General features: G+C 41.9%; 1 protein-coding gene across 1 annotated transcript in view; it reads right to left on the reverse strand.

The window, feature by feature from the left end:
- Positions 1 to 1,208: 1,208 nt before the first annotated feature.
- The window catches only part of LOC307021462 (uncharacterized protein), a 71,593-nt gene continuing 55,388 nt past the window's right edge, over positions 1,209 to 17,413 (reverse strand). The window contains exons 2-3 of the mRNA XM_079653588.1: positions 2,682 to 2,791; positions 1,209 to 2,300 (exon numbers count right to left, since the gene is read on the reverse strand). Coding sequence (XP_079509714.1) covers positions 1,759 to 2,300; positions 2,682 to 2,763 — 624 coding nt within the window. The 5' untranslated portion in view covers positions 2,764 to 2,791 and the 3' untranslated portion in view covers positions 1,209 to 1,758. The remainder of the gene's footprint in view (positions 2,301 to 2,681; positions 2,792 to 17,413) is intronic.

Below are 17,413 nucleotides of genomic sequence, written 5' to 3' on the forward strand. Positions count from 1 at the left end.
CAAAATTACTACATTCAAATGAAGTACATTATTCAAGTTTACATTCACTTTGGATAATAACAGGAGAAATTAGCGGAAGCGCTCTCTCTCCCTCTCTCTCTTCCGACAGCCTGTCAGTATCTCCTGCAGCTCACTGATCCAGTAATGACCCAACAGTGAAGAATAAATATATTTATAACTAGTTTAGCTTGTTCCAGAGGTAGATAAAATAGCTAAGTGTGTTAGGTTTAACTCTTGTGTGTTTCGCTCCGCTCACCGGTACGTCACAGCGGGCGGAGCTGCAGGATTTCTGCTTCACACACGTTGCATACCGCTATTTGTCATTTTCGGACACCTTAAAATACTGCCAGACTGGTGAAGCCCTTTTGGAGAGCTTGTTATGCCGCACACAGAGAAAAGTGTCATGTATTTTGCGTCATGCTGTCGGCTCTCGCGATCTGCATTTTTAGAGAGCACCAATCGATCGGCAGAGAGTGCGTATTGACCGATATCGATCGGCGGCCGATTGATCGGAGCATCCCTAACTTACATGATGCCGAATTTAACAAACACATTTAAATAACTGGTTTGAACAGCATAATAAGGACGATCGTCTGTTCTGTGATTCTCCAGAACACACATGGCCAGTCCGCCCCTGTGTAGCATGTTATTTCGATGAGAGATGAGCAGATAGCCAGTGGGCTTTCAACTAAAGACACAGCCACGCAAAAACTGCGGCATTTGTACAGCCCCTTATGGGTACTGCAATTTGTGAAGTGCTTTCCTCTATGGTGACACGATCAGCACTGCACCACGGAGGAAAGCGGCAGAAGGTTGCCTGGAGTTAAAGAGAGCGGGGCTGCGTTGCTTGCATGGCTTCTTTCTGCAGGTAACAGGGAGACGCGCTCTGGCGGCGGTCTCGTTCAGGATCCAAAAATAAAATTTTAATATTTTGCACAGTTATTCCTAGTGTGCCACTGGTTACGGTGCCGCGTGCCACCAGGGGTTGCCGACCCCTGGCTTAGTCGTTAAAGCACGTTATTTAATTATTTTTGTTGAATAATGTTATTTTTGTTGAATGTTATTTGATGAAAAATATATTAAGAGTACATACAAAATAGGGGGAAAGTAGAAGGTCAATGATATAAATATAGAATATAACAAATCAAGAAGATACTGTTATGAACCGAGACAAAGGACGCAGGACCCAAAAGCAGGACTCGAAGATAGTTGTCAAAAAATAGAATGTTCTTTAATAACAAAAACTAAATCGTACTTTAAAAAAATAGAAAGCAGTTATATAGCCAAAGCTAAGTTGTACAGCAACACAAAAACTCACTTGGCAAAAGGTCTAAATCTCAAGGTAGGTATCAGGAGTAAAAAAAGGCACAGGTTCTCACGACATGAAACATAATGAACTGACAAAGGAACAAAGAAACACCAGGGCTATTTATAGGTGAGGGGGATGGGCACAGGTGAAAACAATCATGGCAGGGCCAAGCAATCTCAAGGGCGGGAAACACACAAAGGCAGGAAATGTGGGATCTGGAATGAGAGGAAAGATTACTTTCAAAATAAAAACAGGAAGTGACAAGTTCAAAACACAAAACTAGAGTAAAAACATAACTAAACCTAACATATCTGTCGAGTCACAACATTACCCCCCCCCCCCCCCCCCCTCTAGGGACGTCTCCTGATGGCCCAGGCAGATTAGGATGTTGCCTGTAGAAATCCCTGATCAACTCCTGATCCACAACGTAGCAAGAAGGAATCCACATCCTATCCTCCATAGCCTTTCCAGTCAACGAGGAACTGCCTGCCACGTCCCCTTCTTCGGACTGCCAGCAGTTTCTTGACCGTATAAACAAGGCCACCATCAACAACTCTGGGGGATGGCGGAGGTTTGGTTGCGGGCACCAAACTGCTTTCCTTGACAGGCTTGATCTTCCCAACGTGGAATGTAAGGTGGACCCTCAGGGACCTGGGGAGTCGCAGGCGCACAGAAACAGGGTTCAGAATCTTCATTATTGGAAAGGGACCAACAAACCTGGGGGCTAATTTTCTTGAAGCAACATGGAGAGGTAGATCTTTCGTGGACAACCAAACCTTCTGCCCAGGCTGGTACACTGGAGCTGGCCGGCGGTGTCGGTCAGCCCCCCTTTTCATTGAAGAAGAACTCCTTAGAAGGGTTTGACGGGCAGCCGCCCAGATGCGGTGGCAACGTCTGACCAGGGCATGTGCAGAAGGGACCAAGACCTCCTTTTCAGTCTCAGCAAACACGGGTGGTTGATAGCCAAAGACGCACTGGAAGGGAGTCAGACCTGTGGCAGAGGTAGGAAGAGAATTGTGGGCATATTCCACCCAGATTAGATGCTTGCTCCACGATGAGGGATTCTGAGCCACCAAGCACCTCAGACATGTCTCCTACACTTGATTTAATCACTCCGTTTGTCCGTTGGACTGGGGGTGATACCCAGAGGAGAGGCTAGCGGTGGCTCCAATAAGACTGCAGAACTCTTTCCAGAACTTGGAAACAAACTGTGGGCCCCGGTCTGACACAATATCCCTGGGAAATCCATGTATCTGGAACACATTGATCATCATAATCTCTGCCGTTTCCTTGGCCGAGGGTAGCTTGGTCAAAGGAATAAAATGAGTCATTTTAGAAAAACAATCTAACACTGTTAGCACAGTGGTATTACCTTGAGACATCGGGAGTCCAGTAACAAAGTCCATGGATATGTCAGACCAGGGCCGTTGAGGAATGGGTAACGGCTGCAGCATCCCCGCCTGAGACCTGGAAGAAGTTTTGCTGCGAGCACAAACAGGACAGGCATTCACATATTTAACAACATATTTAGCCATGGACGGCCAGCAGAAATGCTGCTTAAGTGCGAACATGGTTCCTCTAACCCCAGGATGACAAGTGAGCAAGGACGTGTGAGCCCAGTGAATGATCTTGGAGCGCAAGGGCACTGTAACAAACCTAGCCTATGAGACGGACACTCACTAGGTGCTGGGCTCTCAACATTTGCTTGCTGCACCTCTTTTTCTATCTGCCAAGTTACCGCTCCTACCACACGGTTCAGTGGTAGGATGGGTTCTGGTTTCTTGGCAGCAGGCTCAGGGTCAAACAGACGGGATAAGGCATCTGGCTTGGTGTTCTGGGAGCCAGGTCTAAATGAGAAGGTAAAATCAAAACGACTGAAAAAAAGCGTCCATCTAGCCTGACGTGAATTCAGTCTCTTAGCCTTTTTTATGTATTCGAAGTTTTTGTGGTCTGTCCATACCAGGAACGGCTGAGCGGCCCCCTCTAGCCAATGTCTCCACTCCTCCAAGGCTTGTTTCACTGCCAGTAGTTCACGATTGCACACGTCGTATTTCCTTTCCGCTGGGGACAACTTACGGGAGAGATAAGCGCAGGGATGGAGCTTATTATCCTTTGCAGCCTGCTGAGAGAGAACTGCCCCCACACCAAGGTTAGAGGCATCCACCTCTACCACGAACTGTCGAAGTGGATCTGGGATGGTGAGGATGGGAGCAGAGGTGAACATCTCCTTTAGGCCTTGAAAAGCATTAGCAGCTTTGGAGTTCCATTCAAAAGGGACATGAGGAGAGGTAAGTACATGTAGCAGGGAAGCAATAGAACTGAAATTCCTGATGAAACGTCTATAAAAATGTGCAAACCCCAGGAACTGCTGTGGTTTTTTCCTGTTAACAGGAACTGGCCACTCGGCCACAGCACTGATCTTGGCAGGGTCCATCTTTATTTGACCGGGGGCAATGATGAAACCCAGGAACGATGTGGTTTGGACATGGAACTCACACTTCTCTGCTTTGACATAAAGTTGGTTCTGTAGCAGGCGGTCGAGGACTTGACGGACATGCTGCTGGTTGGTTATGTTGTCAGGAGAAAAAAATCAAAATTTCATCAAGATATACAAACACAAACTTATTCAGGAAGTTCCCCAACACCTCATTTATGAGGGACTGAAACACTGCCGGTGCGTTTGTCAAGCCAAAAGGCATCACTAGGTACTCATAGTGTCCACTAGGTGTGTTAAATCCAGTCTTCCATTCGTCCCCCTCCCTGATTCTCACCAAATGATAAGCATTCCTTAAATCCAGTTTGGTGAAAATGTTGGCGTCTTGCAAAAGTTCAAAGGCGGAGGAGATGAGTGGGAGAGGGTACCTGTTTTTGATGGTGATTTCGTTCAGAGGGCTGTAGTCTATAAAGGACCGGAGTGATCCATCCTTTTTGTCGACGGAAAAGAAGCCCGCTCCCGCCGGTGACGAGGAAGGGCGAATGAGTCCGGTCTGCAAGGAGGTCTCAATATAATTGTTCATGGCCTCCCTTTCAGGTCCGGAAAGAGAGTAAAGGCGACCCTTGGGTATGGGGGGGGCCAGGTACTAAGTTTATAGCACAGTCATTAGGCCTATGTGGTGGCAGGGCAGTGGCTTTACTAAAAAGTTACTTCAGGTCCCAATAGCAACTGGGCACCTTGGACTTGTCAGGGAAATCTTGCTCCTGTACTTGGATAGCCTCAGTCATTTCTGTACATGCAATCTGGACAACATCTTGGGTCTCAATCCTTCTAGCATGGGGAGTGTTGTCGCCAGTCTTATTGTCTCTCAAACAGAAATGTTTGCAGTCCTCTCCCCATCCCTTAACTCTCCCAGATCTCCAGTCTATGTGTGGGTTGTGCTTTACTAACCATGGGTAACCAAGAATAAGTGGATGCTGAGCAGAGTCAAATAAATGGAAAGTCATGTGTTCAGTATGTGTTGCATTTACGGTTATTTCAATGGGCATAGTACAATGGGTAACGGTAAACAATAACCGACCATCCAGAGCAGAGGCCTTTAACGGTTGCTTCAAAGGAATTACCACACAGTTCCACTTCTTGGCCAACCCCCAGTCTTTTAAACTTTCATCTGCACCAGAGTCTATGAGAACCCCCTGAGTTAAAACATGTCTGTCTACTTTTACTTGTACCTGTGTCAATGTACGAGGAGGGAATCCAGATGACAGTCGGCTCACCAGAGTCCTCCTCGTCCCTGATGAGCTCGACCTCTTACTGTACAAGAAGCCAGGAGGTGCCCCTGCTCCCCACAGTAAAAACACCTGCCCTCCTGAATGCGCCGAAGACGTTCCTCCGGAGTCAACTTTGCCCGACCCAACTGCATGGTCTCCTCTGAGACACTAGGGAGCACTCTTCTCTCAGGAGGAGTTATGAACCGAGACACAGGACGCAGGACCCAAAAGCAGCACTCGAAGACAGTTGTCCAAAAATACAATGTTCTATAATAACAAAAACTAAATCGGACTTTCAAAAAATAGAAAGCAGTTAAATAGCCAAAGCTAAGTTGTACAGCAACACAAAAACTTACTTGGCAAAAGGTCTAAATCTCAAGGTGGGTATCAGGAGTAAAAAAGGCCCAGGTTCTCACGACATGAAACATAACGAACTGACAAAGGAACAAAGAAACACCAGGGCTATATATAGGTGAGGGGGATGGGCACAGGTGAAAACAATCAGGGCAGGGCCAAGCAATCTCAAGGGCGGGAAACACACAAAGGCAGGAAATGTGGGATCTGGAATGAGAGGAAAGATTACTTTCAAAATAAAAACAGGAAGTGACAAGATCAAAACACAAAACTAGAGTAAAAACATAACTAAACCTAACATATCTGTCGAGTCACAACAGATACTGTAAGTGATCTCTACAATAAAACTGTTTAGTGCCAGATGTACAAAGATATTAATATGAGGATGTGCAAAACAAACAAACGAATTAACCTTTATTAACACATTAAAGAATACTTTAGGTTGAGGTCTTATTTTAAATAAGAAAAAAGCTTTTGGGGTATCTAAATATTAAGCCTGACAAAGTACTTAACGTCTAATATATTGCTTTCCTGCCTATGTTGAAGCACTTATTTTAACTGATATTATACACATTAATTATACTCTTATGTATGTAGATAGTATAAGAAATGTGCAGAATTTGACAGTTTAATGGTGGAGGTATACACACATATTGATAGATGTCTTGTAATGCTCTGTTGAGGAACCTGTGACCCAAGTTTATCATTCATTGCATAACTTCAACATAGTTCAGGTGTAACTAAAGTCTGCTTTAGGGTTGTTTATATTTCATATCATTAATCAGAATCTGCAAAGTAACTAAAATAAATGTAGTGGAGTAAAAATACCAGGTTAACCTCTGAATTGTAGTGGAGTAGAATTACAAAGTAACAATGAGCTGTCATGTGGGTATATATTAATGCTGCCCATTATGGATACAAGCGATTTTCACCCATTTATTAATTACATGTTTTAAATTTGATAACACCAATGTGTTTCCTCTCGCCTAAACCTCCAGGGGTGTACACAGTTTAATACTGGCAACTTCTAATTGTGGGAAAAACTAAAACGTCTTTTAAAACTACAATTCCCAGTAGAGGCGTGCCATTGAACATGTTGCGAAACCCATGTGCGAAACACAATAGCCAGCATGTGTATTTCTGGGGGGGCATTCGAGTCCAGTTTTGGATAGTCTGCCGTGGTTTCGTTCCATTTCAAAGAGCTTGACGCTCGGCGTAACCTTGGCGCACTGCCACTCCAACATCCAAATCCCAGAGCTTGAAGATTAATCACAGGGTTTGTCAAGCAACGGGACTGTAGTCCCAAACGATAGCTGAGAATTATGGATAGTGTAGTGTCTTCGGCCATCCTAAACTCCGAAATGTTTTTCGGATATCATATCGCATTAACACCATATCCCAACGTGCATTGCGGCTAAAATATCCAAATCATCGACCTTCAAGCTGAGGATCTTGGGTAATCAGTTCAGTGGGTTGTGGTTGTCGTGTTTATCGCAATGATGCTTGAAATGTCCCTTATAGGCCTACGTCTGTTTCCAGTGACTTTAATTACGGTTAAAAAGCATGCTAAAAAGCCCAAGATTATAGAATCAAACGAATAAATAAAAACAAGAATAATTGTGTGTTATTGTTGAGTAAATAACAGTGTGTTATTTAGAAAGAATAAGAAATTAGAAGTAAAACAAGATTTAAAAAAATACAGATTTCATTATTCTGAAGCTCTGAGCCCTATTTCTTTTCCTCACAGATGGCAAAAAAAGTCAGACATTATACGATTTAAAATAAAAACAATAATCGTGGCTTTGTATTGAGAAAGAACATGTTTTTATGAACCCCACAGCTTCCAGTCTACCAAGACCCGACCGGACAAAAATAAGTGGTGCAGGCACGAAACGTGGCGTATCATATGCACGCAAAACTCTGCCTCAGATCCCAATGGGAATGGTTAGCGTATCATATGCACGCAAAATCGGACTTCTGCGTATCTATTGCACGCATTTCCAATGTGTAAAGTCGTGTAATTTGTACGCAGACTGAAGAGAGTGGGTTGCTATGAATATGTAAAGTTTACTCTCCATATGCTAAAACAAATAGGTTTAGGTTTAAAACGACTATTAACGTCCAAGAAACTTCAGTTTTTGAAGGGTATCTGCATGACCACTTTTCAGAAATGTGTACAGCTGTCAAATATTTGACTTTTATCTCTTTTATGATAGAAAAATGGTGGTAGCTAAGGCTAATAAGTTGGTCAATTAGGTATAAGCGTTCTTCATTATCAATATTATTTGTATATTTAAATTATTTGTAGCAATTTTGCTGTCAGTTGTGTTTTGATTATAATTGTTGATTATTAAAGCGTTCTCAAAGCTGGTAAAGGTGCAGCTAGTTTGAATGACTTTGTATACTGCAGGGTAGCTTGTGAATTTACTCCAGGTGGAACTAAAGTCTGATTTAAGAGTTGATTACATTTCACATCATTAATCCACCTCTGTAAGGCAACTAAAGGTATTAAAAACATGTAGTGGAGTAGAAGTACACCATTTACCTCTGAATTGTGGAGTAGAGTTACAAAGTAGCATAAAACGGAAATACTCAAGTACTGTTTATACCTCCAAATTGTACTAAAGTCCAGTACTTGAGTAAATGTATTTAGTTACTTTACACACTACTAATAAGACAATATCATAGTTGTAATGACACAACCAGGAAAGGTTATTTATATGACTATGAAACCTTACAATTACAGTTTCCTCATTTAATAAGGATACATATTGTACACATGTGTTACCATTTTGAATCAGAAACTCCCATCAACATGACTTAAATACAATTATCACTAGTGGTTTTTAACAACTTACTTTCTATTAACTTGTTGGATTAAATCCTTAATTTATTTCAATTATCTAAATGTAAACTAAATACAGACTACAGCTACGTATGTAACTTGGCTCCAGTACTCTAAAAAATCATCACACCAATCTGAAGTTCATTTGAAGTTAAGATGAAGGAATGAGTGTGGAAACCACAGAGGTGAAGTCATGCGGCAACAGAGAGAATTGGTCATTATGAGTGAGGAGAGGTCGTTACAACAGCCAAGTCATTAGAGGAAGAAGAATAAAAGAGATTCCTGTAGGAGAGAAGTTAATCGAAGAGCTGAGAGGACCCAAAATAAAATAGAGGAGAGGGAAAAAAGCCATTAGAAGAGGAAAGTAAAGGCTTGTAAAGTCTTTGTGCTTTTGGCTGAAGCTGGTTAACGTGCTTAGCTCTTTGGCACAGAGTTCCAATGAGTGTCCAACCAGAGAGCAGCTGGTCTGCAGAAGCAATATCACTTATTTAAGGTTTCTTTCTTTCTCCTTCTTGTGCAACAAATATACGTTCTTTGGGTTTAAAGCATGGTCCTACAGTATTTTTGTTGAGATGTACCAACATGGGCCAGGTTCCAGAACTCTTTACTTTATGTCAGTATCCAAATCATGGTCTTTATTGGTATTCAGAATTGTCTAAATGTACCTCTTTTATGCAATGTTCAGTCATTTTTGTGAACAGCATTTTTTTGAATAAGATTCTAATTTGACCAGACTCTGGGGGTAACGGATAACATGTAACGAGATTGTATTCCCTTACAGTTACTATGTAACTGTAACTCTGTTGTGATCACTCGCAATCACAACAGAGCGACGCTTGGTCAGGGTCCTTATCGTGCAGTTGTGACGCACCGAGTCTCCTTCAGCTTCATAAACGGACGCAAAGAGCTTTCAACTGATTGCAATGTATTCCCATCGGCGGCGGTATTTGACGCTCAGGGAAGCACCGCATCCGTCCATGTCGACGGCAGCTAAAGGCAAAGCGAGCGTCCATTCCCATTGGGTAACGGAGAATTTTACACCTGGAAGTAAGTATTCTCCTTACTGTCGATTGATTTTACAGTGATATCTGCATTACTCATCACCTCAAAAACACCAGATTATACCTGTTAATTACACAACAGTAATTGGTTTGAATTGTGTACAGTGGTGAAACATTATGGGACATAATTCACCGTTGTATATAGTGTGTGTTGCACCACGGACCTGTTAGAGAGTGTACCTGGTTGTTGTTATCAAGTTATTCTTTCCTCTGTAAACCTAATGGAAAATAAAGTGTGGAGTTCCATACTAAACACACCGCCTCCGACTCCCATTCATCGGCTCTACAGTACAATGCTTTTGTGTTTTTCCCCTTCGATTCTGAAACAAATAGTTTTACCGGAGTTTAGGATGGCCGAAGACACTACACTACCCATACTCCTCAGATATCGTTTGGGACGACACCAGTACGCTTTGTTTGTCAAACCCTGTGATTAGTCCTCAAGCTCTGTGATTGGATGTTGGAGTGGCAGTGCGCCAAGGTTACGCCGGGCGTCAAACAGCACTTTGAAAGGGAATGAAGCCCAACGACGGCACACTATCCAAAACATGATTCGAACAAGACCACCACCCAGAACTACACATGCTGGCTATATGTGTGTTTCGTAACATGCCCTATGGCACGTCTCTACTGGGAATTGTAGTTTTAAAATACGTTTTCGTACTTTATCGTAATTACAAGTTGCCAGTATTAAACTGTGTACATACCTGGAGGTTTAGGGGATGGGAAACACATTGGTGTTATCACATTTTATTTTTCATATCATTTATAAATGGGTGAAAATTGACATGGACAGCATTAATATATACCCACATGACAGCTCAGGTCAGAAGATATTTATTTAACAGCTGGTCTTATGTCTGTGACCCCTCCTGTTGTTACTGAATAAGCCTTGAAACATGCACTTGTCAAGGTTCAGAGGCAAATTTTGCAAATATGGCAGTAGCCATCGATCATCTTAAGATAAGATATACTTTATTGATCTCAAGTTGGGAAATGTTTTTGTTACAGCAGCATGTAAAACATGCAATTTATTGTTAATTTGTAATTCTACTCCAACACAATTCAAAGGTTAACCTGGTATTTTTACTCTATTACTGGAGATGTCCCGATCCGATCACGTGATCGGGGATCGGGGCCGATCACGTGATTTTCCAAAGATCGGAATCGATCGGAATCGAGAGCAAGGAGATCGGGGATCGGGAAAAAAAAATGTTTTTTTATAAAATATTTTTATAATTTTATTTAATGTTACAAAACAAAAATGACCATGTTCACATCTTAAAGTCATCCTGAGGCCTTAGTTTTGGTTTAAAATTACACAACATCATGTATGTGTTGCTTCTTTTGGGCTTGTTTTCATATACCTGGTCTCAAATCTGGCAACCGAGTGGGCAGGGCGCAGTGTCTAATAGTAGCAGTAAGCTAACGAGAGGCTACGTTCAGCTGGTGACTCGGGACACAGAAAATGTCAGGAGTTTGGAACTATTTTAAAATTGAAAGCGAAGGCAGTGTAACAGCCAAATGCAATGTTTGCGAGGCGGAGGTTCCGCGTGGTGGAAAGAACAGAGCTTCGTTCAACACGACCAATCTTATTCGCCACCTGAGAAACAAACACCAAGAGGAACACGAGGAGTACACATCGACCACTCGGGCAAAGGCACTAAAACAACCGACACTTTCTGAGACTTTGAAAAGGAAAGAGAAACTGTCCCAGAACAGTGACAAGGCCAAACAAATAACAGCCAAGATAGCTGAATTCATCGCGTTGGATGACCAGCCGTTATCTGTGGTGGAGAACGTGGGGTTTCGCCGTCTCATGGAGCACTTGGAGCCACGTTACGAGTTGCCTTCTCGTCATTTCTTTACAGAGAAAGCTCTGCCTGCCCTTCATAACAAGCTTCGTGGCCACCTGCAAGCCCTGTTAACAGACGTGTCTGCTTTCGGGTTTACCACAGACATATGGAGTTCTTCTGTGTGTCCAATGTCACTCCTTAGCTTCACTGCACAGTGGATCGACTCGCAGTTTAATTTACGACATGCGACCTTGCACGCTCAGAACTTTCGCGGATCTCACACAGCAGATCGTGTGAGAGAGGCCATCGAGGGGATGCTTAACAGTTGGGGAATAGATAAGCCTCGGGTCCATGTCATTTTGCGGGACAACGCGCGAAATATGGTGAAAGCCATGGATGATATGGAAATAACGAGTGTGGGCTGTGTTGCACACACGCTCCAACTTGCTGTGCATGAGGGTCTGCTGTCTCAGCGCAGCGTCATAGACGCACTGGCCACCACGAGGAAAATTGTTGGCCATTTCAAACATTCCCCGTTGGCCTATTCCCGGCTGGAAAATATCCAGAAGGATCTGAAGATGGACGTCAAGCGTCTACAGCAGGACGTGCAAGTGAGATGGAACAGCAGCCTCTACATGCAGAGCATCCTGGAGCAAAAGCGGGCTCTCTCTGTGTACGCAGCTGACTACAGCCTGCCAGCCACACTGACAGCCAACCAGTGGACCCTGATGGAGAAGACAGCTGAGGTGTTAGCTCCATTTGAGGAACTCACCAGGGATGTGAGCAATCCCACTGCATCTGCAGCTGATGTCATCCCTGCAATAACAGCCCTCAAACGTGTACTCTCTCGGGAGAAGACCACTGACCAGGGGGTCAGAGCAATGAAGAGCACGCTCCTAGAGGCAGTGGAGACCCGCTTTGCTGAGGTAGAGGAGAAGCCATTGTACAGCATCGCCACTCTAGTGGATCCAAGATACAAAGACAGGCAAGTACAGTAAATTAATGTACCATTTGAATGCTATTATAATCGTATCTATTACGTTATGAATTATGTATATACAACCAACCAGTATTCATTATTCAAGCCAATTTCAATTTTTCTTTCCTTTTTAAATGTAGGTCTGTTAATGATTAGATTTGTATAGAAGTAAGGCAGTTGCCTGACTTAACTGTTGTGCTGTGTGGTGTCTTCTTGTCTTATGTTTTTCTTTGTTGTGGGTAATTGTTACATTTATCTATTTTTAGATTCTTCACAAAGTCAGACAATCTGAGGCTTGCCACGGATAACCTCATCCTGGAGGTGGCAAAGATAGAAAGGGCTGCCAGTGAAGAGCCAGAGGCAGCAGAGCCTATGCGCAAGACACCACGCCAAGAAGCAAGCAGCAGCCTGGGCAGCGTCTTGGACGAGATCTTGGAAGAGAATCAGCCAGAGGCCCGGTCCGTGAGTACATCAGCTGATGTCCAGGTACAGACCTATCTCTCAGAGCAAACCAGCCCTAGGAAAAGCAATCCTCTACACTACTGGAAAGATAATGCTTCACGGTTCCCCTCACTGGCTACTGTTGCAACCAGGTTTCTCTGTGCCCCCTGCACCTCTGTGGACAGTGAGAGACTCTTTAGTGCAGTGTCCAACGTCCTTGATGAGAAAAGGAACCGGCTCTCACCTGACAGGGTAGAGATGCTGATTTTCCTTAAGAAAAACCTCCACTTTATTGTGAAGCCTGAGAGTGAGTAAGAAGTAAGAGTGCAGCTTACATTCAAGAGCTGACCGTCCCTTGATTTAAAAAAACAAACGGTGCCTTGCAATTTTACATCCATTTTTGTTTACATTTTATATTTGAATTACTGTGTTACTCCAGTAAGATGGAAATATAATACTTTGTTTATTCATGTTATGTTAAGCTGCTATTGTTCATTGCACTAATACTAGACTAGTTAGTCTTAAGGCTAGAATTCTGCACTAAGCCACATTTTTATTTTATTTTATTATTTATTTGTGATTGAATGTGAACTTGTGAAGCTAGTCAAGCTACCTCTTTCCAGTAGAGTTATTTTAATTTTGTTACTGCACTATCTGCACTCAATTTGTTTACATTGTTATTTTGTAGTGGACCACTGATAAGCTTTATCCAATGCTGCTGTGAAAAAAGAATATCCTATATCCATGTTGGATAGAATGGGTAGTTGGGTACTTCATTTAAATAAAAAAATACCTTAAGGGACAACTTGAATGCTTTTTATTTTTTAATGCATCGGATCGGGAAAAATCGGTATCGGCAGATTGTCAAAATCAAAGATCGGATCGGGAAAATCGGTATCGGCAGATTGTCCAAATCAAATGATCGGAATCGGATCGGGAGCAAAAAAAGGTGATCATACATTTATTTTAGTTACTTTACATATTTGGATTAATGATGTGAAATATAAACAACCCTTAAATCAGACTTTAGTTACACCTGAGTAAAATTCAGTGAAGCTGATTGTCAAGTGCCAACAATCAGGAGAGATATTTGATAGTTGATGCTTGAGAAGACAAAAAATGTATCTGCAGATCCCTATAAAGCATATTCATTGCTCGTTATTCTCTAATCGTTAATTAAAAGCTATAATGGCTATTTTGCACATCCCTTTCAAGATTTCAAGATTTTCAAAGGTTTATTGACATATCATATACACAACTATGGTGCAGTTATGCAATGACTGAAATACTTGGGTCGCAGGTTCCTCAACAGTGCATTACAATACTTATATCTAAACCTAAAGTATTATTTAATGTTTTAATAAAGGTTCATTACTTTGTCTGTTTTGCACATGCTCCTATTAATATCTTTGTACATCGTGCACTACACTTTTTTATTCTAGAGAAGATCACTTACATTATATTCTTGATATTTTCTATTCTATATTTCTATCAGACCTTCTACTTTCCCACTATTTTGTATCTCTTAATATTTAAATGTTTTCATAAAATATAACACATTCAACAAAACATGCAGCAGAGCTTAGGCAAGGCAAGGCAAGTTTATTTATATTGCACCTTTCAACACAAGGCAATTGAAAGTGCTTTACCAAAATGAAAGACGTTAAGAAAAAGGCATTTAAAAACAGTCATTAAAAAGCAACACAATCTACCTGCACTGCAATTACTCTAAAAGTGTAATAGCGTGCTTTAACCAGTAGGTGGTTTGGGTAAAAAAAAAACGGTCAAGTTTACAGTGTTAACACAGTAAAATATACTGCTGTTTCCGGTTTAGTTTACGACAGATATATTTTGTTATCCACACATATATTATTTTGATATTTGTAATACAAAAGCGATGGAAAAACCCACAGCAACACAGAAAAGATGGTCTTAACACGACACCCGGGGGTTAAGTTGATAAAAGATAATAATATCAAAACAAAATATTACTACTAACTTTATTGTGGAATTAAAACAGAACGGTAAAAGAATAGTTTCCGGTCTATTCTGATGCCCAATCTCTGTAGATAAATAAAGAACTACGACAGATATTTAATGCAGCCAAACCATTTATTAGAATGCATTTATGTGCTGACTTTCAAAGAGTAAAGCAAGCACTGCTGAATAAAGTATGATTTTATATTTTACGAAACGTTTTTTTTCATATGGAATACAGTTGTTGGTCAACCAATCACAGAGCTTGAGGACTAATCACAAGGTTTGTTGAGCAAAGCTGACTGGCGTTGTCCCAAACGATAGCTGAGGATTATGGGTAGTGTAGTGTCTTCGGCAATCCTAAACTCCGAAAAAAAAATTGTTTCTCAGAATCGAAGGGGAATACACGAAAGCACTGTACACAATTTAAACCAATCAATGTTGTGTAATTAACAAGGATAAGCTGGTGTTTTTTAGCTGATGAGTAGTGCAGATATCACTGTAAAAATCAATCGACAGTAAGGACAATACTTACTTCCGGGTGTAAAATTCTCCGTTATCCAATGGGAATGGACGCTCACATTGCCTTTAACTGCCGCTGACATGGACCAATGCGGTGCTTCCCTGAGCGTCAAATACCGCCGCCGATGGGAATACATTGCAGTCAGTTGAAAGCTCTTTGCGTTCGTTTATGAAGCTTGTCACTACCCGATCTGCACCCCTGCCCGATCTGCACTGCGCATTTGCGAGATGGTCTGCCATATTTGACAACTACATACGGCAACTCTAATAGGACACACAGTGGAGTTTGGCAAAGCAGAAAAAGAACACACAAAAAACCGGACAATATTAATCTGAACGAGAGAGATGAGTTATTGTTATTACAACGTGACTTCACTATTATTTAACAACTCCTTTTATTGGGTCATTTTATTGGGTTAAAGGTGGGGTAGGTAATTTTGGAGAAACCAGCTCGAGTGCGCTAGAATTTGAAAATAAACAGCCGGAAGAAATCTGCTACTTCCTTACAGAGCCCCTCCTCCAACGCACATGGCCAATGAGGGCACGAAATAAGTTTGTGCACAGATGGAAGGCTGACAGGCAGGTCGGCCATCCAGTTATTTTAGCCGGGCCGGCTAAAATGATTGGTCGTGCTTTTTACAGTACTACGGCTTCCACAGATGACATTTTGTAATAGATTTTTTTTTCAAAGCACTTAAGATATTCATTGCTATCGGGATGTTAAGAACATTCCATGGAATATTAAAAAAAAGTGTATCTCGAGCCGGTTTCTCAAACGTATCTACCCCACCTTTAAGTACATTTTCAGAATAAGTGAGAAATGGATTTAACTTCTGTTAGACAGCTATCATACGTACTGAAGAAATATTGACTGTGAATGTATGCAAAATGTATGGCATTAATCATTTATATCTAATTACATTAACTGTGAAAGTCCTTCATTTTATTTCAAACAAAATAATAAAATATTTTTGTATAGATATTTCAGACGTTTATGACTCGCGCATGCACGATGCAAATCAGGCAGCCGTCTAGACGTCAAATGTCCTATTTGTGTTGCCGTATGGAGTTGTCCAATATAGCGGACCATCTCGCACATGCGCACTGCAGATAGGGCAGGGCTGCAGATCGGGTAGTGACAAAGCTGAAGGAGACTCAGTGCGTCACAACTGCAAGCCAAAGGACCCTGACCAAGCGTCGTTCTTGGATGATCAGGGAGTGAGACTGTGTTGAACCAATCAGAGCCGACTGGGCTCTGGTTTGAGACAGGGTGAAAAGAGGTGCTGCAGCACAGGCAGTATGAGAAAGATAAAGAGCTTTTGGAACATTAAAGCATGGAAAAATATCACAGTAGAGACACAACATATACATTTGAACCTGGAGATGAGCGTTAGGGGCCCTTTAAATGTTTGATATAGGCTTTTCCATTTAAGACAACTATCTGGACATTTGTTCTGATAATGGGGGAACTTTTTTTTAGAGAGGCGTTTGATAAGACTGACCTGTTCTTTTTTTGATTTCTCTGGCTTGTATTACTCCCAGATGCACAGCCAGCAACGTTGGGCTAATATATCTTTGCAAAGTGGTATTTGAATTGTTCCCAGCCCTTTCTAAAAAGCGAACAAACTCTCTCACCCATCTCCTGGTACTCATTAATGAAACCCCTCATTCTGTCCTTTTCCACTGACTGTAGTGACACCTTCTTTCCTTTCTCTGTCTTTTTTCCTATTCCGTGACCAAGTTTCTGTCAGCAATGAATACAAGATTGATATTATTATGCAAATATGAAACATGCAAGAGTGTTTGAATTTCTGATTTATCTGAAAATCGTAGCTCCCTTACAAATGATAGCTAGTACATGCACCTAATGAAGAAACTAGAATATTTTCAGAGCATTCAACACAGGCGTTCTTGAGAGTTTCACTCAGAGATGTACAAAAATCCCCAATTAAAAACTGTTGCAGACTACTGTTGCAGTCTCTTCTCTTTGTTTCCTGTTGGCAGTCCTGTAAAGCAGCTCCATGGCCTGCTGGCATCTGTAAGTTGCCAGCACTGCTTACCAACAGTGGCGGCGCCAGGGTATGGCTGGGGTAGGCTACAGCCATACCAAGAAATGGCTTAACCCTACCTTAGCCCGACCATGAAAAAGTATGTTAAAGTAAGCATGTTGTTAACACGGATTGCGAAAATCTACCGGTCGTGTCCACAACACACAAACGGATCCTGCTGTAACAACAAGTGTACGTTACTGACGCAATATGGTTGATACCATTCGGGCTTATGCTAGAGGGGTGCAAGGAATAGTCTACATAGTGAGGGAGTTTTATACACTAAAGGTGTGGAAATTCTCTCGCGTTATAATATCAGCGCGGCCGCGGTCAGATCAAAATGCCTCCGAATGCAATTTGAATAGACCTACAGCCG

This window comes from Notothenia rossii, assembly GCF_949606895.1.
Source record: "Notothenia rossii genome assembly, chromosome: 10".
NCBI lineage: Eukaryota > Metazoa > Chordata > Actinopteri > Perciformes > Nototheniidae > Notothenia > Notothenia rossii.